This window comes from Meleagris gallopavo, chromosome 14, assembly GCF_905368555.1.
Source record: "Meleagris gallopavo chromosome 14, MGAL_WU_HG_1.1, whole genome shotgun sequence".
Lineage (NCBI taxonomy): Eukaryota > Metazoa > Chordata > Aves > Galliformes > Phasianidae > Meleagris > Meleagris gallopavo.
The window spans coordinates 18302612-18330332 of NC_139417.1; the positions used below are offsets into that span (position 1 = coordinate 18302612).

The following is a 27721-nucleotide window of genomic DNA, read 5'->3' on the forward strand; positions in this document are numbered from 1 at the left end:
CATGCAGGCTGCTGCTTTGGGTGCCCTCTGAATAGCTTGATTTGTTTACTTGCGTGTATGGTTGCTTAGCAGTACGTGGGCAAAAAATAGTAAATACAGCTAATTCAGTTGTATTACTGATAAGCTAGCATCTCTTGAATATAAAAATGTATTTTTAATGAGGCTTATCAGCTGTAATCCCTGACTTTTGCTGGGCAGAATGTTAAATAAACAGAGGTGCTGAACTTGGTGATGAACCCGGCATCCCTGGGGTTACCTCTGCCTCTGGGCTGTGCGCTGAGTGCCTCTGCTTCTTCACACTGTCACATAGGGGTGTTTTCTTCTGCTCACTGCCTTACTGTGCGGTTGTCACCAGTTTCTTGTGCCTTGTTTTCCTTAGCAATAGAAGGGACTCATTTAAAACAAACAAACAAAACCTTGAAACAATCACACTGGGTGATGCAACGTACTTGCCGAAGTATGAAAAGCAAGATATGAAAGTGTGTAAGATGGATCAGTTTGCCTGGGAAAGCATTGAGAAGTGTTACCATTTTAGTACAATGGGTTTTCGGACTGGGACAAGCGGTGAATTTTCCGGTCTTGCATCAGATGTTTGGCAGCAGCAGTTAATTTTTATCATTCGTGGGGCAACATTCCTGTTGCCCAAAAAAGCATGCGTCTGACCAAGAGCTTTCTGGAATTTGTTTATAAATCTTTCCTTGCTGCCGAAATATTTGGACAATACTAGCAGCAAAATCCTAGTTAATTACAAATGGTTGAAGCAATTTCCGTGCTTATTTCATTGTTTTTGTAGATTGTCTGTTCAAACTATGTCCCATGAACCGGTACTCTGCTCAAAAACAGTTCTGGAAAGCAGCAAAGCCAGGAGCTAACAGCACGACAGATGCAGTGCTACTCAACAAACTGCACGTAAGTATTCAGGTTCTGGTGCTCGTTGATTATAACCACTCTAATCTGTACTGCTTTAAAGAAGCATTTCCAGTCACCTTGCCACAGTTACCAAGGAGGCACCAGCAGAGGGTGTAGAAATCATTATACAAGACTCCTTTTGAGGCACTGACTGAGATGTCACTTTTAAACACCTTTTGCTTTGTGATGGCATACTGTTCAAAGGCTGTGTCCGAACAGCGGGATGTGTGGTACCAGGCTGGAGTTACAGCCATTTAAACTTCTCTTGGTAACCTGTGCTGACCGTAGTGGTGCTCTTTGTGGGCCTGTACTTTTTTAGCATGAAAGCAGGATCGTGCAGACAGCTGCTCAGAGGAGCAGACTCTTGGGATTGCAGCTCAGCGCATGAAGTGATGGCTGTTAGCTGTGCTGGTTGGTGCCATCTGAGCGAAGTAAGGCTGACAGATCTGCTGAGGTTTCTCATGTAAATGCTGCTGCTGGATCTATGTAAAGGTTGCTGGGTAATTATGACTAATTTATAAGGCCAGACTGCCTCTCTTTCCTTATTAGCTTGCAGTATTTAATATTTTTCTGGGTAAGATGCTGTTCAGTAGTTGAAAACCCAGCCAGGCAGTTGATTGCTGTTTTTAGAGTTGCTATTTTTTTATTTAAAAAAAAAAAAAAAAGCCAACTAACTTAAATACCATCTGTTGACTTTAGAGTTAAATAAAACACATGTTTATGTTAAAATTACATAGGCTGGAGTGCTTCATGTCAAAATTACAATTCTAAGTATTTTTAGTTTCTTAAAGCCTATATTAAGCTCATTGAAGACAGAAATACAAAATGGCCCTGTAGGAGAGTGTCATTTGCTGATTGCCATATGGCTGCCTTGCTCCTGCATTTTACTGAGACTGTTAGACTCATTTTGCTTCTGAAAACATAATTTTATAACCCAGAAGCGACAACTTGGTCTGGTGAAAGTTACTTCTTCACTGGCTGTAGCACAGAGGTCAGTCCCTTGTGCTGTGTTTCTCCTTCCCCCTCTATATGATGTGAAAAGGAGGCCTTGCCATCAAGCTTTAAGTGTCAGAGGTTTCTGGTTTTATGTTTTCTGATGTGTTAGGGGAGGGGAGAGTTGATGCCTGCGTAGTATAAATGCAAGTTCATGTATTTTAAGGAAAGGTATGTTCTAAATGCTGTATCACATGGGGAAGACACTGTGTAATTGAGCTGGATTACTGTGTCATTTAAAGTTGTCTTCTCTTCCTTTAGTATCTTCCAGTTCAGGTGTCTGGGTCTGTTACTTGACTGTTTTCTGATGGGGTCCCTGCAGAGATCCAGGGTTTGATTTTTCCAGTGTTTATCCCCAGCTGAGTGTGTCCATACAGGCACGTGCACCTGCTGTCTGCTTGGCTCACTGCGAGAGTCTGAGTTCTGTGCAGGTCTGCTGGGAATGGTTTCACACATGACTTTCACAGAAGGGCTGAGCCTCTGTGGTGGGTGTGTGCTCAGTCAGATCTCAGCACCCGAGTCTGGTGCATGCATTTAAAATGATTTGACCACGTGTACGTTGTTTGTATACCAAAACTCTTTTCTGCCAGTTATATGAGTAGATGTCACTTGTTGGTACATGGAAGACACTAAAACCTCTGCATTTTGTGTAATATATGGTGGGGGGGAAGCAGGCTGTGTCCCCAGAATGTGTGCATGCAACTGTTATCTCTGCACATAACTAGATTTCTTTAACGGGACACGTCATTTTTATGAAGATCAGCGATGCAGGATTTAGTCATATTCACTTGCCTTTTTTGGCTTCTATTTGCCTGCTGGTGCAATTTATTGTCTGCTGCGGCATGCTCACTGCTGAGGTCAGGTTATTTTAAGTTAATGCCATTTAAGGGATTTAAAATCTGGGACACTTGTCTTTCTTTGGTATCATGAATCAGTGCTGCTTGAGAAGCTGACATCTAGTGGCCAGAGAAAGTGCTTCTCCTTGAGTGACAGTCAGATGTGGGGTATGGTTTTGAAATCAGTCTGAAGTCTTAATCACGTTTCCACAGAACACACTATGTCCTTTGTTTACAAAAATGTGATACCCACCCTGTGCAGGCAGAGGATTCTTCTTGAATGTTGTCATGGATAGCTGAGGGACTGCTGTATTACCTGAATAAATCTTTATTGATTCTGCACTCTGAAGTCAAGGAAAAGAAAATGTTTTTCAATAATAAAAAGAAAATTATGTAACAATTTATGCAACACTCTATTTCTGAATGTTTTGGGGTTTTTTTTGAGTTTGAGTGAGCAGCTGTACTCCAAGCTCTCATGTAGATAGAGCTGGTTATCATCCATAGCAATATTCTAAGAAAAAGAAATTCTGTATGAGCTGAAGGTTATGGAACTTGAATATAGTGTGCAGGTAACTCTTCCTATGCAGTAGCTAATATATATATATATATATATTTTAATCCTGCTCTACGATCAGGTATATGATAAAACATTTATTTATTTCTCTTCTGTCTTTTTTTATCTCATTTTTTATTCCAAAATATTGTTAAATTCAAAATATGTGTTGTTTAAATGGTGTCCAGCTGCCCAAACAATTGAAAAAATGAGTAAGAAATGATGCTGTTGGAAATTACAAAGAGGAACATACGCTGTCTCGTGCACTCATTTTTTCCCAGTTCTGTGAAACACTTACAGATAACCTTGGTGCTTTGGCCACACTGGCTATAAAACAGCAAAGAAATTGTTTGGCTCTGATTTCAGCATGCAGCCGATTTGGAAAAGAAGCAGAACGAAACTGAGAACAGAAAGCTGCTGGGAACGGTTATCCAGTATGGCAATGTTATCCAGGTGAGTTGTGAGCATCTCTGCAAACCGAATGGAGGACTTCCAGCAAAATCCTATGGAGTGTGACTGCAAATTCATGAAGTTCATTGAGAAGAATCTGTAGTTTTGGGTAGTGTGGCAGCACTGTGAAGTGTGATCCCGTGAAGCAAGGTCTGATCTCCATAGGGATGCAGATAGACCAATGTTTTTTTGTGATGGATTAGCTGTGCTTTTTCTCCTCCAAGGTCATGTAATGATTTCACTGGGAATGTTTTCTGTGCTGCTGCATCGCTGGCTGTGTGGAAATGGCACAGACACTGCAGTTCCAAACACAATTTCTTGCAGTCAGGTGATCAGACATCAAATGGTAATCTGCCACAGAGGAAAGTGAACCCATATAAGCAGTTACAGTCCATTTAAGTAAAGGCTATACCATGTACTGGGGACTGAAAAATATTGAAGTCAAACCCAAGAAAAATGAAAAGTACAGTAACTACATAGTTGAAAAAGGCGCGCCTTAATAATTGGAGTATAATATGAGCAGATGCTGGATCACCCTGAAACCAAAGCAGACTTACCTTCCAGTAGATTTGGTGCTGCAGCCCTTCAGAAGTAGGGATAATTACCCACTAGTTCTGATTTGCCCTAATTCAAGGCAGTGGGTGACAAGGGGCACAACAGAGTGGGCTTTCTTATTGCATGAAGTTGGCTGCTTGGCCTTTACCATTTGGCACGTCCTAAAGCATGTGCAGTTAGGTTAGCTGGAAGGGCTTTGTGCAGGAGCACAGTGTGCCTACTGAAATAAGCACCAGCAGAAACGTGCCTGAATTCATCATGATTTTCCTATAACATGATTTAGGTTTTATTTTGATTCCTGAGTAATACTGTGGTTGTCCTATATGTGCTCACTGTCTGTTGAGGGAGGAAAAGCGAGCATTCCTAGAACTGAACTCTAATTCTTATTCTAGCTGCTTCACTTAAAAAGTAACAAATACTTAACAGTAAATAAGAGACTGCCAGCTCTATTAGAGAAGAATGCCATGAGGGTGACCTTGGATGAAGCTGGAAATGAAGGCTCCTGGTTCTACATACAGCCATTCTACAAGCTGCGCTCCATCGGAGACAGCGTAAGTGCTGAGAAAATCATCTTCATGTATTGCTTGCATGCAGCTTGCAAGGAGGTCTGTCATGCAACTAATGAAATGCACAGGTCTTTTAGTGCATGATGTTGCAGAAACAACCTTTTTCCTGTCAAGAGGGAGAGGAAAAAATTGCGATGGTGACCTGTATTTTGAAAACACGGAATGGTGAACATCGGAAGGAATAAGGGGCTTAATTATGGTAGCTGTGCACAGTTCCTGTCCAGTTCTAAATGAGAGGAACTGTTGAGGTTCTTCAGCAGATTTAGAGTAAGTGATTAGCATCTAAGCTTTTGGTGTTGCTAGCTTTGAATCAAAATTACTCAAATATTTTACGTGAAGAATGAGGTAATAATGAAGTCAAATGGGAAATGAAGTTCATGGGAAATAACTCATTTGGTATGTAATACATTGCTGTTGTACAAGAGATCATGCATCAAACTTAAGAAATTAAATATCTGAGTCACCTGGTTATACAGCCTGTCTAAAACACAGCATCAATAAGCACTAGTGTGCTCTGTGGTATAACCCAGCCATACACCTGCACGTAAATTCAGCGGGCTTTATAACATAATTTCTCCTGTCAGCTATCCCCAAGCATTTTCATGTAATTGTTCCTTTTGCACACGCATGCATGCATGCCAAAGCACAAGGTAATGCAGTTGTAGTGGCCATTAACCTCTTTTAAATCCTGTGAATTTGCAGGCACTTTATCATGATGACCAGTTGTCTTCAATACAGAGAAGGATTTTGTATTTTAATTTAAGTAAGGTTTTGCCCTGGCAGAAGGGAAGAACAGGACATCTGCTGTCCGTAATGAAGTGCGTTTGCCTTGAGTCATATGCCAGCCTGGTTGAGAGTCTGATTTTACAAATGAAAGTGCATCTTGGAGGAGGAGGATTTTTGGCTGACCTTTTGCTATAGGAATTACTTGTTAAATGTTAACCAATGAAACAACTTCATGGGAAGTAGCAGATAGATTTGTTACCAAAATTACAGGCTATGTTTCTTCTGTAAGCCTCTAAGTCCCTTGGTATAGGATTATTTTCCTGCCTGAATGACTGAATCTATAGTAAGCTAGCTTCTGGTGCAATGGAATCCTGATTTTCTTATTCAGACCGGCATCTCTCCAAACTATGGGGCTGCAATTTCCTCTTATCACTCTTTTTTTTTTTTTAAAACAAACAAAACATGCTTTCTGAGATCGCAGGTTTGTCTGATGCTGTGCTTATCTACAGGTTGTCATTGGAGACAAAGTAGTCCTGAATCCTGTCAACGCTGGTCAACCTCTTCATGCTAGTAGTCATCAGCTTGTTGATAATCCGGGATGCAATGAGGTAAGGGCAGACAGACACAGCTGGTAGTACAGGAGTTGGGAACAGCTGCACAAACCTCTGTATGTTTCAGCTAAGCTGCTAGGGCTTGTGTTGCAGGAAAATGAAACCTTGGTAAGTTCGTTAGCACCTGTGGTGATGTTTAAGAATTATTGTCTTGTAACTCATCTCCTTAATGTCTCTGCAAGAATTCTCCTGTACCTTTTGTGCACTGAACAAAGGTTGAAATTTGATCTGTTTTTTTGACTGGATAGAAATGAGATTATTCTTCAAGATCAATAGCCATGGCTCTATGGTGCGTGACTTACTGGTGAGTCAGATCTGTAGTTAGATTTTTCATGAGCAGATGCAGAAGTGGTTTTATTTAAAGTAATGCAATAAGGTTTGTAGTACCCTGAACGCCGGGTTAAAAAATAAGGCAGTAGTTCTATGGCAGAAATTATGCAAGCACAAGACAGTGGGACTAACAGTTTTATTTCTCCTTTTAGGTCAACTCTGTGAATTGCAATACAAGCTGGAAAATAGTCCTTTTCATGAAATGGAGTGATAATAAAGATGACATCCTCAAAGGGGTAAGACTCAAAAGTTTACTTGCTTTAACTTGTTCACTGGTGGGTAATGTCTCTGTCTCTACTGATCATGCATTCTGGGCCTTGACAGGGGGATGTAGTAAGATTGTTTCATGCAGAGCAGGAGAAGTTTCTGACTTGTGACGAGCACAGAAAGAAGCAGCACGTCTTCCTCAGAACGACGGGGAGGCAGTCTGCCACTTCTGCAACCAGCTCAAAGGCACTGTGGGAGGTGGAGGTAAGAACTGTGACCTGGGCTGGAGGTGGCTCTGTGGTGACTGCTGCTGTTTAAAAACCACATACTTGCATTACTTTTGTTAGGTAAAAGCCTTCCTGATATTTGAATTTAATATTTCCTTTATTTGCTATGTTTTCTGTGCGAAATCAAAACTGAGGGTGATTTCTAATGCTGTAACAGATAGCTCTGAAATACAGGTTCTTGACAATTTAGAAAAAGAGGACAGAGAAGCATCTGTGATGTCATTTTTCTTACCAGTCTCTGAAATCTAAAGCCAGCTAATAATCTCAACTGTCCCGGAGAGTGTTCTGAACATTCTATTTTTGGTCTGCAATGCTGTGATTATACATATCTCATTTGAAAGGAGATAGCAACCTTGTGCTAGACTGTGCATTGTCTGAACCATTTTTCACTGTACTGGGCTTTTACATAGTGACTAATATCCGTGCCATCGTTGGTTTCAAAAAATACTCTCCCTCTATTAGTACAAAGGATAAACCAGAGCTATTTTATGTAGGTATGGTTTTAAATGTTTGCCATTTGCACTGCCTGTGAGAGCCATAAAATTAGTTGTAATGCTGCATATGTTTTTCCTATCATCGCTCCAGAAGTATCTGATTTGATATACAGCTTTTCCCCTATTTCTGTTGAAAGCTTACCTCTAACGAGCTTGCACAAAAGCCAGTGATGTGTTGTAACTGTTGACGTGCATGCAGTTACCCAGTGATGGATGTGGTGTGCTCAAAGGTGGTGTAGTCCTTCCCCAGAAAGCAGAGATCAGCTGTACTGAGCATTCCCTAAGTGGGTGTACCCAGAGTGGCCAATACTGAGTAACAGATCAGCTGATGTTGGAGGTTCTGCTTGCTACAGGGCAAGTTTGCAGTCTGTCAGATTTCTCTTCTAGTACTTCTGTACAATACTGCTGCATGTCAGACCTTTCAGAAGGTTGAACATTAGATACAGCACATTAGTTAAATATTAGTTCCAGAAAAATTTGATGGATCTGCTGCATCTCTTTAGGAAGTCTGTTTCAAGATCTAGCAATGATGCCAGTCTAGAGCACTTTCTTTCATTACTTTAACTGCCAGCTTGTACCCTAATCTTCCTGCCATCACCCACCAGAAACTCCAGATGGAACACTGGTCAGTACCCAGTGGCCAAAGAAACAATGTTCCTAAATTGAGATGGAATAACTGCTCCAAGTATTTTCTGTACTGCACGTTGTTTTCATTTGAAAGATTATTTTGTCTTTTCGGGAGATCTTTGTTATGTTTCTTCTTTACCTATAAGGGAAATATATATGTGAAGTACTGTATTTTAAGAGAGAAGTCACTCATAGATAGTATAACTGTTCCCCTTTCCTTGCAGGTGGTACAGCATGATCCTTGCCGTGGTGGTGCAGGGTACTGGAACAGCCTTTTCAGGTTCAAACACCTTGCTACTGGGCACTACTTAGCAGCAGAGGTAAGCGTTGAGGTTGTTTAGGAGCTCTGCCTTTCCTTCTCAGCATCCTATTCCTTTTATTCTTTCTGAAAATCTCTCATTTCCCACCCTAAAAAGATGAGGGAAGGAGAGCAGTGTTTGGGTCCTTTAGGGTCATTACAAATGTAGATGGTAAACATGGAAGTCAGTTAAAGAGACTTGGATGAATGCTGCAGTATAGGGATAGTCTTGAGTATATTGCTCTTCCTGTGAATTCTAAAGGCAATTACTCTTTTACAAGGGGTAGGTGCTAAATACTGGTATACTGTTTTGTGGGTAGTAAGAATGAAGTTGAATTAGTATTTGAATAGCTCTTAAATGGCTGAGCCCCACTGGGGGAAAATAAGTTCTATTAGCTAATGTTAGCTTCTCTCAAGTCATGGATTTTCTAGTAGGAAAGATTGACTGTAAGATGGAAATGCAGTTAGGTTTCAGAGCAGGCTGGTAAGAACTGCAGATAATGCTTAAGTGTCCAAGCACAAAGTAAGGTCTGGTTTGCTTGCTGTAGTTGATAATCTCTCCACACTGAAGTAAAATTTCAGGACATCTTATAAAATGAAATAAATAAAATGTTAAAACACTATAATTTTGTGAGTTTTGCTGCTTAACACTTGTAAATGTTCATTAAAACTAATTTTAAGTATTTCAGGGCACAGATATACCAATATGCCTGTACACAAACCTCTATAAATAAAGGCTGTCCTGGATGTAAGGCAGAGCAGAGCAGAAAGGCTGTCTTAGCTCATGTTGTTGACATGAGAGTTTCAGTGGGAAAGGTCTGGATTACGTATCCTATGTTACACTCCTCTAACAAGTAGATTGGAAAAGCAGCAACAGTTTGTCACATGTACATGAACAAATCCTTTTCAACTGTGGTCCAGTATTCAGCTTTTTCAGGGTTTGCTAAATCAGCCAATTAGAAATAAATCCACTTGTGTATTATATTTGTTCTGCATGCCCAGTAGAACCGTAGCAGTAGAGCTCATCTTTTGCAAAACAAATTTAGATTGTGCTGAGGTTGTTTCCCACTTGTAGCGCTGTTAGAGTTTTGACATGCGTGTGATTCTGTTTCATCAGGTAAACCCTGACTATGAGGAAGATGACCAGGAGTGTCAATCCTCAGTAAGTATAGGCAAGAGTATGGTCTTGCCCCTAATTGAGAGGGCTTGCACAGGCTCTGGTACTCAACTGGCCAGTGCATGGATTGTTGAGGCCTTGTTGCTAGTGCAGATGCTGAGAAATTGAGCGTGATCTGAAGGCTGTCAGGGCCTCTGCAGAGGAGTGGATATTAAAAACTGGAGTAGGCTTTAGTAAGGAGCAATACACCTGTGACCAAACTCATGTGTTACTTGGACTTACCCCTTACCTTCCCCCTTCATAGTATGTCTTTCTGTCTTCCTCTTTCTTAAACCTTTGCTTTCTTGAAGCACTCTTTGTATAGGTCTGAAGAGCTCAAGGTTGACACAAGTGTCGTGTGTTCCTAGTGGGATGTTCACGTCGTGCTGTGCCAGTCAGCCATTCTTGGCCTCCTTGTTCAATTCATGAGTACCCTCTCATTTTAGTGTCACTGGAAAGCCATGCTGAAGGGCCTAGAGAGAAAGAATGGCAGGGTGGGAATGATTTCAGCGCCCTTCTTTCTTCCATTCTTTCTCATGAAAGCAAGTCTGTGTCCTTCTCAGTAAATATTTTTGTGTTGAAGATTGAGTGCTGATGCTTTGTACTGTTAGAAGCTTCTCACTGATGTCAAAGGGAAACAGCATTGCTTCAATGGGAGAAAACAGAACTGGAACAGCATTTTCAATTTTAGCTTACGTTCTTTAACTTGGATGAAACTGTGGGCTTATGTGAATTTCTCAGTCATTTATACTGAGTAGTGAAAGATTTGCTACACTTAGAACTGAGAAGGAACTATTCCCGTATTCAAAAGGAGGTGAATTCTGTGATAGTGCTGCAGGGATGAGATTACCTCTGAAAAGGATTTACCATCACAGCCTAGCCATTAAGAAGCTCGCACTTGCCCCCAGATACTGAACTGTTATCCTTATTTCTTGCTAGCTTAGCAAACGCTCATCTTCTGCCAGCTTGTCTTTAGTAAACATAGTTGTACAGTGGGGAAAAACATGAACAAAAACTCCACACTGCTGTTGTTCCAGTGAGGGGGGAAAAATATCCAATGCTAAACTGTTTTTGTTTTTTTTTTTTTGGCTTAACTTGAAAGTTAATCAATGTGTCTGTCATTATAGATATCCTTCCTGCTGGTAGTGCACTAATGCCTTATTCCTGAGTGCAGTAATAATGGTAACACTCTGGCTTCAGAAGTGTACTTTTTTCCCTACTGTGTTTTTTTAACCACTAGGTGGCAAAAATAGACCATAAAGAATAGGATCAAGAGCACATAATTCATTTCTAACATAAAATTACTGCATTGCTTAACGTTCAGTCATGACAACATGGTGTGGGCTGCTTACCTTTGCTTTCATACATTAACTTCAAATTCATTCAAATGTGAGCTCTCTGCAGAACTGCAGGTTTCTTTGCACAGCTGTTTTGCTGTTGTTTTCTTCTTTTAGCTCAGTGGAAGAGCAGTTTAAATGGGCATGAATGAGATGCTGTGTAACACCCTTTCAGTATTAGTGGGCTGCTTCTGTCAATGTTGGTGCTGAAGTTTTAGTTCTCCCTAAATTGCCTCAATTCTTGCTTCCCAACTTATTAGTTTCCATTGTCAGCTTTGTGGCAGTTCTTATAACTGACCAGTTTTCTCCTGGTGTGTCAAAGGCACATCGTGAATGTTAGCAGTTGTCTTATTGTGGGGATGAAGGAGGCTGCTGAAACGTGGAGAATTCAAACCAAGTGAGCACATTTCTCCAGATGTAAAGCCTCCAGATGGACCCTTGAATGTATAGTCGCTTCTTTTGATGGCACGTTCCCAATGTATTTCTGTTCCATGCAGTTAACTGTCTGTTCCCTGTGCAAAACCAAGGACGTTAAATGTCACTATTTTGCAGCCAAGTTCACCGAATACCAATGTGCAAACTACAGAGTATTCTGAGGCACAAACAACACTGGGTAGCTATTCAGTGTTTTTAGGGATTGGAATGCCCTGTATCAAGGGCATTGCTTTCAGCCTCCTTTGAGTGCCTGTCTTCCAGTGGTGCCAAATATATTTCTAAAGCCAGTAGTGTCTAGAGTGGCCATCTCACCAGATGTGCATCTGGTCAGAGTTCCTGACACACTGTGTGGTGAATGACTGGGGGGTTTTGAGTTTCTTCTGGCACCCTCTGCAAGACACAGCTTCTGTTGTCTAGGATTTAATGTATATATCAATCCAGGAATGCTCAGAAGTTAACAACACTATAGAAAGCTAGGAAATTGTTTGATGAGGAGCTGCTGGTACCCTAAGTCATAGTAATCTTCTCCAGGACCTGGAGTGGTTCAGAGTTAGCTCTACAAATTACAGCACGTGCCCATTTAGCACTAGGCAGTTGGGCCTGGAGAGCCTGAACTGACTTTGTGATGGGACTTCTTCCACAGCAGGACCCTGAGCAGGATGCCTCCAGAAGAGGCTTGCGCAGTGCTCAGGAGAAGATGGCATACTCTCTGGTGTCCGTGCCTGAAGGAAATGATATCTCCTCCATATTCGAGTTGGACCCCACCACCTTGCGAGGGGGAGACAGCCTTGTCCCCAGGTATGGCCAACGACTTTGAGCTGTTTTCCCACAGTTTTTTTCCTTTGAAATTGAGGTGGTTTTTCAAATTAACATAGAAATAATGCCTAGAACATCACTCTAGTACTTCACAGTGGAGTTATTGGTAACAGAACCCCATTTTATAGATGGGAAAACAGATGAAGTGTCTTTCTTGCCAGTGAAGAGACTGTGGCTGAAGTTTGTTGTCTATAGTGCTCTTCCTAATACCTGTCTGTATTGCGTTTGCTAGGACGTGACTGGTGCTTGGCACTTCATTTTCTGTTGTCTCTGGTTAGTTAACTGTTCATATGGTACCTCTTGCTACTTAAGATACTGTACCTTTCAAAGATGCACAGTCTGAATGCAGGCTCTATGCTGTCCACTCCTACCCAGAAATATTTGTTGTATGAACTTTATCCAGCTGACTCTTTGAATCATCACATACTGTAAGTTAGCATAAATTAACAAGGAAAAAAGAGTTATTCCTGTTATGGCAGCTTGGGTAGAAGTAGTTTTGTTACTTTCTTTGTTTGTTTTTTTTTTCCACTTGATCCTGCCAGCATTTTGCATTTATGAACAATGCTAAGATTTCTTGCCTGGCAATCTGATTCACACTTTGAATCTTCTGACTTTCTTTTAGGAACTCTTATGTCAGACTTAGACACCTTTGCACTAACACCTGGGTTCACAGTACAAATATCCCTATTGATAAAGAAGAAGAGAAACCTGTGATGCTTAAGGTAAGCCTTGTTAATTTTTTGTGATTGCATCCTTTTATTTCTATACTTTTACTTACATGTTGCTTATAGGTAGGAATTCCAGTCCTTTGAGACTTTGGAGTTGGTCAAACAGTAAACAGTGTAACAGCAATTAATGGTGCCTACACAAAGTTTTCTATAGGCTTTCATAGTAGCTTAATAGCTATGCTGTTAAATCTCTGATATATGGCAGTCAGCACATGGAAGATTTTTTTTCTCCTGTTTATGGCAACATTTTGCAATCTCAGTCTGAGATTTCTCTGTATTGGGAACACCTATGAGCTTGTACAGAGTGGTTCTGTTCCCATACTGTCTGAGTGAATCTGCATAGCAGTGTGGCTTTTTGTTTGTGTTAGTTGTTCACATACTTAGCGATACTACTTTTTTGCCTTCTATTCTGATAATAAAGCTTCTTTGGGTTTTAGATTGGTACTTCTCCAGTAAAAGAGGACAAGGAAGCTTTTGCTATAGTACCAGTTTCTCCTGCAGAGGTTCGGGACTTGGACTTTGCAAATGATGCAAGTAAGGTGTTAGGTTCCATTGCTGGCAAACTGGAAAAAGGAACAATAACCCAGAATGAAAGACGGTAAGGAAACGAGAAGTTGGTTCAAATACTGCTTGCTTTACTCAATACCTATTTCTTTCATTATTGATATGTGCACATAGTGGAGGTTCTCAAGCAGTGTTCTGTCAACCCTTCACTGTCACTTTGTGAAATGAGAGCATGGGAAACTGTTGTTGTGAACGTAGGGGAATAATCCGTAGCATGCCTCTCTTGATGGGCTTTGCAAAATGAGTGTGGGAATTTATAATCCATCTTGTGAAGGGTGAACATATGACTTATGGCAAATCCTCTGGCAATGTCTTTGAAAAATATGTGGCCACTCAAAAAGAATGTGCAGTCTGCTGTGTAAAACACGTGTGCTTCCGTAGGCAGTGTTTTTCATTTGGCCTCAAGGAGATTATAACCTGATCTATTTTTTCTGGCAATTCAAAAGAACTGCTGAAAACGTAGTGATCATATAGTGGCCTTAAAGTGATGTCATTGTCTTAATGCTGCTGCAGTTTGACAGTTGTACCTGTGCTATTCTAACAGGCTGTAACAATAAGGAGTACTGGCTCCTAATGTTAAATTTCATGCAAACGTTGGTGCTTTATCCAACATCTGGGTTAGCTGTAATGTTTTTTGTCCCTTAACATGAAATCCGTGTAACCTCACACTGTCGTTGTTCTTTTAACAGAATCTGTATTCTTGTATTAACAACTTGTGACTTTTCTGTAGATCTGTTACCAAATTGTTGGAGGATTTGGTCTACTTTGTTACTGGTGGAACTAATTCTGGGCAAGACGTCCTTGAAGTGGTATTTTCTAAACCTAATAGAGAACGGCAAAAACTGATGAGAGAACAGAATATCCTAAAGCAGGTAGACTGCATTTTTCTCTAAGCTGTGCCTACACGAAGGGTTGTCGGAAAGGAGATCCTAGTAATAGAGAACCTGGTCAGAATGGTGGGACCAAAGGATCTGCTGAGTGTCTAGCTGTTGGCAGCTTGGCAGTGGACTCTGGGCGTAGTATTGCTAGAAGAAAAGATTATAGAATATAGTGATGATCTTGGCTACTCTGTGGCCAAGGAACAAACAGCAACTATGGTGTGTTTCTGACGTATCTTTTTGAAATTGATGAATGTTAGCGCAGTACCTTTACGTGAATCAGATGCCTCGTGGGATTTATGTTTGGGTTTTCATAAATCCGCAGATTTTCAAGTTGCTGCAAGCACCATTCACTGACAGCGGCGATGGCCCCATGCTGCGGTTGGAGGAGCTTGGAGACCAACGTCATGCTCCCTTCAGACACATCTGCAGGCTCTGCTACAGGGTGCTGAGGCATTCTCAGCAGGATTACAGGAAGAATCAGGTTTGGAATATGTTTGCAGCTCTCAATGGTACTAACGTTTATCCTGCTCCAAAAACCACTGATATTGCTCCTGCTGTGCTGTGGTGTGGTTGTACAGTCAGCAAGATGTTTTTTGGGTTGCTTATTTTTACTGTCATCTTTTGACTCTATCAGAGGTTATGTGCAGTGTAACTAGCAATACTTGTAAGGAGAATTTGAGAAAACAATGGAATTGCTGTCAATACAGGTGAACTTAAAGATTTTCTTCACTCTTGTGTACTGCAAGCTCCATTGCAAGTTGGCCTGTGAACTAAGGATGCGTAGTTTTTTTTGTTGCAGCTATTAAAACCAGACTCGGATAGGGAGAAATTCTTTGGTATCCAGTCCAGGAATAAGGGAGATGTTAAGACTTTAAAGGAAGAACAATTAGAATCTAACTCAGTCGCTGCCTGGGATGTTGGAATTAACAAATGTCTTGTTGTTTTGTTATTGATTATTTTCTGAAATTCTGAGAATGAATTACATCACCTTTCTCTTTCCCTTTGGTTAAAGGAATACATTGCAAAGCAGTTTGGCTTCATGCAGAAACAAATTGGCTACGATGTCTTGGCTGAGGACACTATTACAGCACTGCTTCATAACAATCGCAAGCTCCTGGAGAAACACATCACAGCTGCTGAGATCGATACCTTTGTTAGTCTTGTGAGGAAAAATAGGGAGCCCAGGTGAGATCTGCATTTTAAATACACAACTACCGTTTTCCTCAGTCCTCTGAGAAAAAGCTGCACTTGCCAACTTACTAGCAAGTAAGCACAACTAGTTCACTTCTTTTTTGGCATTTGCCATAACTTCCTGCTAAGGCAAGGATCTTACTCTATAGTGTTAAATCAGAGTTCTGAATGTTTTCTTTCTGAAATATAGAGTGCCTCAGTCTAAACCTCAGCATGGATTGATACCCTCTTGGCTTACGTTTTCCAACAGGTTTTTGGATTATCTCTCAGATCTGTGCGTTTCCATGAACAAGTCTATTCCAGTAACACAGGAGTTGATTTGTAAAGCCGTACTGAATCCAGCAAATGCAGACATACTCATTGAAACGAAGTAAGTCAATGCCTTTAGAGATGGTTTTCCTAGTGTGAAACAGAAGGGAAGGGATTCAAAGCTGAGAGCACTTCTGGCACATCTAGAGAAAGCAGTTAAATATGTGCAGAGTCCTCTTTGGGTGCACAATAAATGGATATTGATGACTGCAAAAGTCTGTGATGTCTGTTCTCAGACCTGCAGTCAGAGACTTTCTGATATTTTGTTTTCTTTCCTTCAAGTAGAAAGCCTTGCAGGAAGGGAGTACAGGATTCCATAAGCTGTCTTCTGGGTCCCAGGCTTCCATCTCTGAGCTATCTGAGCACTTCTTGGGCAGGACATGGACTCTGCACTCAGCACTCAGCTTGCACCAAAGCAGAAGCTGATGCATTTCTGCTCACTTGTTTCTCCCCCTAACTGTTGGGTTTTGGTCTCTAGTTTTCTGCACTGCCCTGCCACTGATGGAGCATCACTGCAGGCACCAAATCCCAGTTGTCTTTTTTATAACGATGAGGTTATTCAATACATGGAATAGGGTACAGATAATCATTATCTAAATACTGTAAGAGGGAGGCAGGCCTTTGTCAGGTAGTACCCAAAATCCACATAGCTGAGAATATCCTTGAAGAGGTAATTCTCTTCATCAAAGCATGAAGACTAATTTATTTCCACCAGTGCTTAAAGTTGCCACATATTTTATTTGTTCTTATCTCATATACTTGATTTGCATGTTTCATATGTATGATTCTAGTTCTTCAGCAAAAGAAAGAGCACGGTTACTGTTTTAGTGGCTGAATTGCTTCTAGCTTTGTCACATAAGCAGGAAAGTGTTGATCCAGTTATTCAGTTATCCAGTATTTATGGGATCTGGTACTGATCAAATGTTTTTGTTCACCAAATCTTCCTTGTTTGTTGAATGAAATGTTTGTTGTCAGATGGAAAGGTTTACATTCTAAATTTACTCCACTGCTTTTAATAATAAAACCCGAAGACTTTCTGTAATAAATTGCTACTGCAGAATGAGTGTGATATTCAACTTTTACTTGGTATAGTTCAAGAATAAAATTTGTTTTCTTAAGGCAGGTGAATCATAAAATTACTTACTTTTATATCACCAGTACATTTCAGCAAGTGTCTTGAAAGAAATGTTCTGAAAGCTTTGCATGGGTCTTGGCAGTTTCTAGTCTAACCACACTTCATTCTGGCAGGCTGGTCCTCTCTCGATTTGAATTTGAAGAAGTGTCAAGTGGAGAAAATGCCTTGGAAGTTGGAGAAGATGAGGAAGAAGTGTGGCTATTCTGGAGAGACAGTAACAAGGAAATCCGCAGTAAGAGTATCAGAGAATTGGCTCAGGATGCTAAGGAAGGGCAGAAGGAAGATCGGGACGTGCTCAGCTATTACAGGTTAACAGCATGTGCAGTAGCTGGCTAGCAAAGTTCATCTAAATTGTGGGGGAAAGCCTTCAGTATATAGGCTTCAGTTAAATTTGGGGAAAGGATGCTGAGCTCGTGGATGAAATAGCCATTAAAAAGTGGCTCTGTGAGGTGTGAGCTAAAAGCATGAGATTCATGGTTAGAAATCACATTATCAGCATGGGAAAGTTTAAACTGATTTGAAAAGATTAGCTGGGGCTTTCAGTGCATTAAACTTGCACACCATTTAATGGCTGTGTTTCTGCTTGGTTCCCATGCAAATGGATGTTAATGCAGTCTGTATGCCAACTGTGTAGGACTCCTGTGTTGAAATGGTGGTTGGGGGTGAATAAGTGCTGTGGATTTCAGTGTACAAATGGTTTTGCTTTTGGTTAAAAGAAAAAAAAACTTATTTACCCCTTGCCTTCTGTGGTCAGTGCTCCTGTAGTATTCTGCAATCAAAGTGTTCAGTAGTCCTACAGAATTCAGCAGGGCAGTGTATGAACTTTAAAAAAAAAAATAATAATTAAAAAAAGCCACAAGTTAGGTTTGATTAATGCACTGTTCTTTCGTGCAGTTTGAGCTGTGCTTTTAGCAGTTTCTAATGTGAGGTGATGTTTCCAGATGACTTGACAAGACACCAAGTTCTTGGCATAGTGTTAGATCAAGTTTCAGCCCAAACCAAATTCCTGTGTCTGGGTTTTAAACTTTTGAAAGCAGTGTGACAGACTCAGCTCTGGTGGTACAGGGAGTACAGAGAGATACAGAGAGATTTTTTTGGTGCTGCTTTTTTTTTTTTTTTTTTTTTTTTTGCATTATCTCCAGCACTGAAATAATTTCACTAGACTTCCCAATGTGTTTTTAATTGAACCTACTGGGGGGGCTGTACTTAAAATGCGATCTTCTATAATATCAACTTATAAAAATTATAGTTGCTTTCAAAATGGATTGTATTACACTTTCTTCTAAGCAGAATCACTAGCATTAATTACTTCTAGCCCACCTTATAGTCTTGTACATGTGCTTGAAACAACTAGAATCATAGAATGGCCTGGGTTGAAAAGGCTCACAATGCTCATCCAGTCCCAACCCGCTGCTGTGTGCAGGTCACCAACCAGCAGCCCAGGCTGCCCAGAGCCACATCCAGCCTGGCCTTGAATGCCTGCAGGGATGGGGATCCACAGCCTCCTTGGGCAACCTGTTCCAGAACTACTTAGTGTAGAGTTGGGTTAAACCACCGTGAGGAGTGCTTGGAGATGAAAAGCAGTTTGTTGTCAATTAAACATTCATTTCTTTAGGAAATCTCACAGTTAACATTGCTCAACACAAGTCTGTGAGTATTTATGAGCGTTGGATGTTCGTGACTGAAGGTTAATTATCAGTCTGCTGAATGTGCATAACTTAAATGCCAGTTATTTGCTCTTACAGGCTGAAAAGCTAAAGAATAGTTTATTTTTCATTTACCATCTCTTTGACTGGAGGGAAATGAGCTCAGTACTTCTGAGCCATCTTTTAAGGGTTCTGTTGTCCATTCTATTGTTCCTCCTCAGTGAATCACCATGGCATCAGCATTAGTTAGAAGTGTTCTGTCTTCTACACTATCCAGACTGAGCTGCCTTAAGTGTTCTTTGGATTCTTACAGAACTTTTGTTAATAGTATTGCTTCTGTATAACTCTCTAGAAAATGAAGAACCCTTTTATTTTATTTTTACACTCTTCCCACTTTTACTAGTGTTTGGTTAATACCTTTTGTTTTTCTTTTGAGTAAAGACTGGAAAATAGAAAATTCAATCCATTGTTACTACATATAATATCTTATCAATGCTCCAGGCAGTGGATGGTTCTGGAAATGTTTGTGTTTCTCCCCTCTCCCCAAAGATACCAGCTAAACCTCTTTGCTAGAATGTGCCTTGATCGCCAGTACTTAGCCATAAATGAGATTTCTGGCCAGCTGGACGTGGATCTCATTCTCCGCTGCATGTCTGATGAAAACTTGCCCTATGATCTGAGAGCATCTTTCTGCCGCCTCATGCTGCACATGCATGTTGATCGTGACCCCCAGGAGCAAGTTACACCAGTGAAGTATGCACGGCTGTGGTCTGAGATTCCTTCTGAAATTGCAATTGATGAGTAAGTACTTGCTGGAATGGTGTGGGAAAGGAAATTCCATCACTTGATTATTATTACTATTTTTAAATGAAACCAGATCGATCCTAATGGTTTTTTAGTACTGTTTTAATTTCTGTTATTGTAGCCATGTAGCAGATTCATTGCTTGTAATGTTTGGAGAGGATCTTCCTCAGTAAAAAAAAAAAAAACAAAAAAAAAACCAAACAAACCAGAAATAAAAACACCACCTTCCTGTCTGTGTGGTGTAAAGTATGAAAGCAGGGTGGTGTTTCTGCAGAACACTGTGGTGTCTGTCTCGAAGGGGGTGATGTGGTCAGTGACCCTGGGGAGGGGAAGCAACGGGGGAGGGCTATTTCCTTCTTGCCTGATTTGATCAGAGCAGTGACTCTTCAAAGCTGATCGTCCGTACAGCAGCTGGTGCCATCAATAGCAAAAACAAGGGGAAGGTGCAAAAACAAGTAATGTGCTGGATGCAGTCATGTTGCTTAATCACCAATGGAAAATATTCTGATACAGGGGTAGAAAACCTAAACAAAACCTCAGCCTGGTTGGAAGCTTGATTTCTTGACTGCAAACCCTTATCACCTCTTTATAGTAGAAATAATTTAACAACAGTAGAACAGAATTTGAACGAATCGAAACTCATTTTCTTTACTCAGGGAAACGAGAATTGACAATCATGTTAACCATTAGGAATTTGATTCTTTTTGGTATTAGTACTCACGTTCAGTGTTGTCTTCCTCCCCTCCTCGCTAACCTACTCTTTTGTGAGTAAATACAACAGCTCATAGTCAACCTTAAGTGCCAAAATAGAATAATGATTAGCTCAAGCTAAACAATGAGGGAAGCATGATCAAAAAGGGAGGAGCACAGAAGGTAGTTAATGGGGATTCTCTTTTTACAGTTATCTACACAGACTGAGAAACATAACTGTTACCAAAAAAAAAAAAAGTCTACACTGGATGAATATTGTTTTTATTTGGAGAGAGGTTAGCATCCACAGTCAGCATCTCTCGGCCACAACTGCTCTCCTGAGCGCTGCATGCAGCCTGTCAGTTTGCAGTTAAAAAAGAAACAACTTTATTGGGACAAAACCCTGTTTTGTTTTGTTTTTCTTGGATACTTTTAAGTGGTTCAATAGTGACCCTATGGGATAAAGCAGCAAAAGCCAGGAAAGTCTGGTGTCAGCTTCCTGACTCTGTCCATTGGACGGGCTTTTCAAGAGCCTTTAACTTTTCTTGGGGGAAAGAGCCCTGTGTACATTCATGCTGAATTCTGTTCTGTTTGTTTTCCCCTTCAGCTACGATAGCAGCGGAACTTCCAAAGATGAAATTAAAGAGAGATTTGCACAAACGATGGAATTTGTAGAGGAATATTTAAGAGATGTGGTGTGTCAGAGATTCCCTTTCTCTGATAAAGAGAAGAACAAGCTCACTTTTGAGGTAGTTATCCAGTTCTGATATTCACCTTTTTTTGGTGGGATTTGGTGCTTTTTTTCAGCAGCAGGAAGATGAGCAGCACTCAGCACTGAGCTGCCCTGCCTGCTGCCTCCTCTCGTGCAAACGCATCCACTGAGGTTTGTGAAGTTTGCTCTTGAAATGCAGTTAATGAATGTGAACTTATGTCTTAAAATTGCAGCGACTTATTTACTTTTTGTGCTCTGTGTTACTACCAAAGCAAGCTTTCCTGGCATAAAGTCAGTAAAACTAAACACTCCGTCTGCATGCACAGATATTCTCTCCATCTTACAGTATTACAATGCATAGAACAGTGCCACACTCCATGGCTTAATGTCCAGTCCATGTGGTCTGTTTGTGCAATCAAATGCAGTGAATACATGCAGTGAATACATGCAGTAGTATTCTTGAACTATTGATTAAAAGTACGATGATTTAAATGGAGAAATGCTTGAGCTGATTGGTCTGCCTTCAGTATTCGCACTACATGTGGAAGTATTTTGTGCATTGTGAAGCAGTGTGTTGGGAGCACTTGTGGGGAAACTTAGTAATTATCTGTAGATATATATGTATCTATATTGTCACCCAAAGCCATAAAAAGCATTTGTAGGTACCTTCTAGTCTTGACCTATCTCAGCTGGTCTGTAATGAAACACAGCAGCTAGGGAATATCCATTGTAGCTAGGGAATATCCATTGTAGCTAGGGAATATCCATTGTAGCTAGGGAATATCCATTGTAGCTAGGGAATATCCATTGTGGCTAGGGATCTGTGCCACAAGCACTGTAGTATTTCTGAGCAAGCGGAAAACTTTCTAATGACACGCAGAAGTACACAGTCTTGTATGGAATTATGAGGTATCACAACCAGAATATGACTAAGCCATGTTATTGATATATATTTTTTTTTTCTCTCTGTTATAACTTGATTTTTTATAGCAAAATGTTTAGTATTGACCAGACTTCTTATTGTTATTTTGGTAGGTGGTTAACTTGGCCAGAAATCTGATATATTTTGGTTTCTACAACTTCTGTGACCTCCTCAGGCTAACAAAAATCCTCCTTGCTATATTAGACTGTGTGCACATCACTACCATCTTCCCTATTACCAAAATGGCAAAAGGCGAGGAAAGCAAAGGTAAGACTAAGAAATGATTGTCATCAGCAGGTTCTAGTTGATGTAAAAACGTTAGTTTGCTTTCAGCACCTTCTAATCAGTGCTGTCTGTGGCTTGATTGTAAAGCAGGGTGATGTCTACGATGGAAGAGGGAGCAAGCAGGGTGGTTCTGAACCATTGCTCCCATTGGCTTTCACCTGTTCCAGGGAGTTATGTGTCTGGCTGCCTTTAATGTTGAGACAAGTTCTCTGTAGGATGTGAAGTGTCCTTGTCATGTTAATGCAGTCCCATTACACCAACATAATTACGTGTTTAACAACCTCTCTGAAGGGAGCAATGTGATGAGATCAATCCATGGAGTCGGCGAGCTGATGACCCAGGTGGTGCTGAGAGGTGGGGGGTTCTTGCCCATGACCCCACTTGCTGCTGCTCCTGAGGGCAATGTCAAGCAGACTGAGCCAGAGAAGGAGGACATCCTGGTGATGGATACGAAGCTGAAGATCATTGAAATACTTCAGGTATCAGCATCGCAAACTAATGGACATCTTGTTCTGTCTTTAGGTGTCAGTATAGTGCCATGTAAACATTTCGTTTACTCCTGCCTTGTATGTACCTGTTTTCAAGTCTTACAAGGGCAACTTTTTCAGGCAGGAAGCACTCGTACATATGTTAATATTATACAGTGACTGAAACCTTGAATCTACAGCAGTGTTTAACAGTGGCTTTTGAATGGCTGACTTGCTGAAGCAGAGGGCTCTTACTCCCTGTAGCGTCTTAGTTGCTCTGGATCTCCAGGACCATCTTGTTAAGTGTCCCAAGGAAGGGAGTTATGCTTGATGCTTGTTTCTGGATAGCTGTCAGCTGAACAGTTGGTGCCTGTACATTTCCCAGTCTCTTGCAGTCCCTTCCATCTTTGCTTTTCCCTCTTGTTCACTCCCTAGTCTTCAGAACATGAAGATAAAAGTTTTTTCCCCTTTTCCACAGCTCTTTCTAGATGTGACACAAAAATACTGTGCTCAGATCCATCTTCCCTCCCTCGCTGTACAAGTTGAGAACTGTTGGGAACTTCATGGACAAGTTCATGTAGGCCAAAATGCTGAAAAAGCCGTGTGGGCGGAAGCATGCAGAGCAGCAGGAAAGCCATGGTGTGCCTTCCCCCTGCCCTCCGTGGGAGGCTTTGCACGGAGCTGCATCTGAGGTCATGCCCTTCCTCTCAGCAACAGATGCAGCACGTAGGGGAGGCTTGATTCACTTCCTTTCACCATTTCTAATTTTAGTTAAACCAAGAACTTCTCTCATACGGCCTGGCATGTCACAGTGGGGTATTTTAATGTGTCAGTATTCCCCTTTGCCATAGGTTATTAAAACTGGCATTAAGCACTTTCCCTCAAGCATGAGGATGCATGGTCTGGGCAGCATTGAGGAATCAAAACTCTGCAAAGGCTTTTACTTCTGAGGTTTTATTACTGCGTGCCTATTGTGCTCACTGAAGTCACTGGAAAAAAAATTAATGAATCTGGGACTAGAAAACAACAACAAAAAAAGCAATGCAGTGCATATTTCCACATACGTCTTCTGCAAATTACATCCACATTTTTAAAATGTTGATCTTGTGTTGGGAGTTCTGTGTTGTGTCAATGGTCTGTGTGCGTGCTGGGAACAGACAAGCTACTTCAACATTTCTTCTACTTCTATATCATCAGTTCATTCTGAATGTGAGATTGGACTACAGAATCTCCTGCCTACTTTGTATATTTAAACATGAGTTTGATGAAAGCAACGCCCAGATGTCTGAGTCACCCACTGGAAGCAGTAGTCAAGAAATGCCAGCAAATGTACCAGGTCAGTTACCTTGCAAAGAATGAGTTTGTGTTAGGAAAGGTTCTTTAATCTTAGTCAGTAATTGATTCAGGTCCTTTCTTTGGTGTGTGAACATTGGTCCCACAGAAGCAGTGCAAACAGAAGGTTGCCTGGTAACATCAGTAGTCTCAGTTTTGTACTTACCATCAGTTTTTTATTAAATATGTGCTTTTTACTTCACTGCCTATTGTGCCCAAGAGTAGGTCATGTCAGTTAATGATGTATAAATTGCAAGTCCAGTGGCATTCAGCTCAAGCTGACATTTGTAACTCCTGCTGGTTGGAGAGATGGGGCAACAGAGAGGGAAGCAGCTGCCAAACCTCCTGCAAAAAAATGCCAAACGCTTTATTCTTTTATCATTTTGGAGTAGTAATTATTGCCAGTAAAATAATACGTGCCTTTTACTGGAAAACACAGAGCTCTTTCTGTCTGTTGAGCCGTAGGAGTATTGCTTTGGAACTTCTAGCTGCAGTCAGGTGTTCCCTGTGGACAACCCCTCTGAAACTTACATCAGTCCCATCGGTGTCTGGAACGAGGCAGATGCAGTCTGAAAACAGACAAGAAGAATAAACTTGGATGTTGCTGAAGTGGTTATGAGTTCAGTTTGTGAGCTGATGGCAGGTTAATATATTTTCTTAGGTTATCTTAGCTTCAGTAACATGTGCATTCCGTTCAGGTTTCTGTGACTGATGTTCATCTACAGCCACACTTGTGGTTTAAAATGTGTTTAGACTGAAGAAACATCTCTGGTGCAACTCTGACACTTCATATTTGTCTGCTTTATGTTCTTAGGAGCCCTAGACTTTGAACATATTGAAGAACAAGCTGAAGGAATCTTTGGTGGAAGGAAAGTATCTCTTCAGTAGCACTAATCAAGATGTAGCGCTGCAGTCCCCAGTGTGCTCACAAGGACTGTGGATTGCAATTGCAAGTGAGGTGGTAAATGGAAAAAGATTGGGAACAGCTGCCCCAGTTGCGTAGGCTTTGTTTTCCTGAAATACCCTTGATACAGCTTGAAGTAATGCCTGTTTAAATTAAAAGTTATGGAGAAGGTACAGGTGGCCCTTCAGTCAAAAAGGTCTTTGCTGCAGTGCTTTGCTTGTGTGGGTGCAAGCAGAACTGGAGGATCAGTGCATCTAAGCTCAGTGCTGCTGTAAAATCTAAGGTGGAAAATTTTGTGTAGGGAAGGAGCTTCTGAGACAGATCTGCTTAGCCATGCTTGTTTGTTTTATAATGCAAAATTAGATTGCACGTGCGTGACAGAACAAAACAAGCCCTGTCTTCAGTACCTGCTTTCTTTCTGGAGTTGCTTATACCCTTTCTTAAATCACAGGATGTAAAATCAGTGACAGACATAAAGTACTTGGGCTTATCTTGATATTCCACCCACCCACCCTGTTGGAACACCGTGAAGGTGTATATTCTAATAGCCCTTAAGCTGTTCTGAGAGGTGCAGCTCCTTTCTGTAAACCTAAGATAACTGATTTCTTAAATGAGGGAAGAGAGATTCATTTGCACAATTAATAACCTGTTTGGTAATGTAAGTGTGCAAATTTGGATGGAAGCAGAATTTGAGAAAGATTCAGAGTCTCCTTGGTAAGGAAATCAAAAAGGGACATTTTATCACCTACAGAAAGGAAATACAGAGAGAAGATAGCAAAGAGGAAAACTACAAGAGCTTGCCATAATTGGTATTGCAACCTGGATGCAGAGGAATGGTTGTATTTTGTGGATAGAAAGGATACTGTTAGGAATGGACAGGAATTATTGGAGCACTAGGACAGGACTGATGTGGGGACAAATAATTAGTCATAATTTGTCTCTGAAAAACATAGGTTGCACGCAGCTGCATGCTGAGTGAACTGTGAGTAATGAGATTGTGGAATAGCCTTCCAAGTAAGCAGCACACGCACAAAAACAAACAAACAAACAAAAAACCAAAAAAACCAACAGTATGTTTTCATATAGCATTTGATAAATATTCTACTCATTTAAAAAGAAAGAGATTTTTTTCCACCACAGGGAGATAGACTTAGAAACCTGTTGGAATGATAAGGCCAATATTCTAGTAAATTCCTGCACTCTGTTTCCAGTGAGGAGAATACACCGCTGGATTTGGATGATCACGGTGGCAGAACATTCCTCAGAGTTCTGCTGCATTTAACGATGCATGATTATCCTCCCCTGGTCTCTGGAGCACTCCAGCTTCTCTTCCGACACTTCAGTCAGAGACAAGAAGTTCTTCAAGCTTTTAAGCAGGTAAGTGTGTTCATTAAAAGCATCACTCTTCATCTGAACGTATGTATTGTAGTTAAAAAAAAAAATTAAAAAAAGAAAAGAAAAAGGAAAATCTTTTTGTGTGACTAATGGGTTGCGTTCATATAAGGTTCAACTGCTTGTTACCAGCCAAGATGTTGACAACTACAAACAGATAAAGCAAGATTTGGACCAGCTGAGGTCTATTGTGGAAAAATCCGAGCTTTGGGTGTACAAAGGCCAGGGCCCTGATGAGACTATGGACGGAGTGCCAGGTGAAAATGAACACAAGAAAAAAGAGGTAATTAGGTTGTGCTTCTCCACATGTGTGTATGTTAATATTTTCTGAAAGTGTAACTGTTTCCAGGCCTGTGACTGAGACTAGTGTCTTGTCAGCAAGTTGCATGGCCTGGTGATGCTGACTGCTGGTTTTTGACTGAAGCAAGAATTAGAGGGGAACTTAGACCAGCTGGTGGCAATTAGTCTCAGATGGAAACTACTCAGAACTATACGATGTTGCTAAAATGTCAGCTTCAGGTTCTAACACCGGGGTGCCTGCACCCAAAGTCAGTCAGATGAATGTACTCTCAACATAGCTGATTTTTTCTGTATCCCTTGGCTAAATTATTTGCATATATAATGTGGGGTTGCTTATGACTTCATTGTAGCTATTAGCATGGTGTTGAGTTTCATAGTAAGTCCACTAGTGAAGCTAATGAATGAATGCTAAAGCACCATATCCATACGACATACAATACTATAGAGAGAAGTCTTGATTAAACCCCGAATATTTTCTGTTTTTAAGTATTTACTGTTATCAAAAGGCAGAGAATAGTGCTTAAAGAACCTGTTAAATGCTGGTGCTTTATTGTGCCTGGTAGTACTGGGCTCCCACAGTACACACGTGTGGCTTATGGCTAATTAAATGCCTTTGTCCTCAGTATCATTTTAATCAAATAGAAAACAGTGGATGAAAGAATGCAAGAAATAGTCCCTGGGATATGAACACTTTTTGTTGGAAGTACAAGTAATTTGCTGATAGCCTTCCTTGTGCCTAGTTAGACATCCTTTGCTCTTCCTACAATAATAGTAAAGGGGGGGAGAGAGTTTTTGATGGAGAGGACCTGCTTACAGATGGAATATGACAAATGAAGGAAAGGACAGGAGGTTACTGTCTCTAAAAATTATCCTACCATCACATTATTTTATGTTATAGAGGTCTTGGCAGGGTAATTATACGTTATATATTTTTCTGAGACAGACTGTCAGCAAACTGAAGGCTGACTCCCCTTTCCAGGAAGAGAGCAGTCACTACCCTAGAACAGTAATTTCAGTCTTCATGAAGAGCATACTGCAAGCTTCTAATAAACTGTCTGATTCTTATCCACAGGAAGGTCACAGCAAGTCACAGAAGCCTGAAAGTACGAGCAGCTACAACTACCGCGTAGTAAAAGAGGTAAATCTGCTTCTTGATAGTTAAGTGGAAGTGTGAGTGAGTAACAGCTCTGGAGAGCTGAGTGCAGTCAGAGGGAGACACCCGGGAAAGTCTGAGTCACTCTTCCATTGTGGAAACTATTTGCTGAGTAATAAC

At 40.9% G+C, this 27721-nt stretch overlaps 1 protein-coding gene across 1 annotated transcript in view; it reads left to right on the forward strand.

Annotated features, from left to right (window-relative positions):
- ITPR1 (inositol 1,4,5-trisphosphate receptor type 1) overlaps positions 1–27721 on the forward strand; it is a 150268-nt gene that overhangs the window by 35735 nt on the left and 86812 nt on the right. The window contains exons 5-29 of the mRNA XM_085236225.1: positions 794–909; positions 3658–3744; positions 4689–4847; positions 6098–6196; positions 6682–6765; positions 6854–7000; positions 8369–8464; positions 9560–9604; positions 12014–12168; positions 12809–12908; positions 13352–13512; positions 14209–14350; positions 14682–14840; positions 15372–15544; positions 15801–15920; positions 17108–17302; positions 19190–19441; positions 20742–20883; positions 21882–22035; positions 22345–22532; positions 23718–23856; positions 24667–24725; positions 25972–26133; positions 26261–26431; positions 27521–27586. Of these exons, the coding sequence (XP_085092351.1) occupies positions 794–909; positions 3658–3744; positions 4689–4847; positions 6098–6196; positions 6682–6765; positions 6854–7000; positions 8369–8464; positions 9560–9604; positions 12014–12168; positions 12809–12908; positions 13352–13512; positions 14209–14350; positions 14682–14840; positions 15372–15544; positions 15801–15920; positions 17108–17302; positions 19190–19441; positions 20742–20883; positions 21882–22035; positions 22345–22532; positions 23718–23856; positions 24667–24725; positions 25972–26133; positions 26261–26431; positions 27521–27586 (3371 nt within the window). The remainder of the gene's footprint in view (positions 1–793; positions 910–3657; positions 3745–4688; positions 4848–6097; positions 6197–6681; positions 6766–6853; positions 7001–8368; positions 8465–9559; positions 9605–12013; positions 12169–12808; positions 12909–13351; positions 13513–14208; positions 14351–14681; positions 14841–15371; positions 15545–15800; positions 15921–17107; positions 17303–19189; positions 19442–20741; positions 20884–21881; positions 22036–22344; positions 22533–23717; positions 23857–24666; positions 24726–25971; positions 26134–26260; positions 26432–27520; positions 27587–27721) is intronic.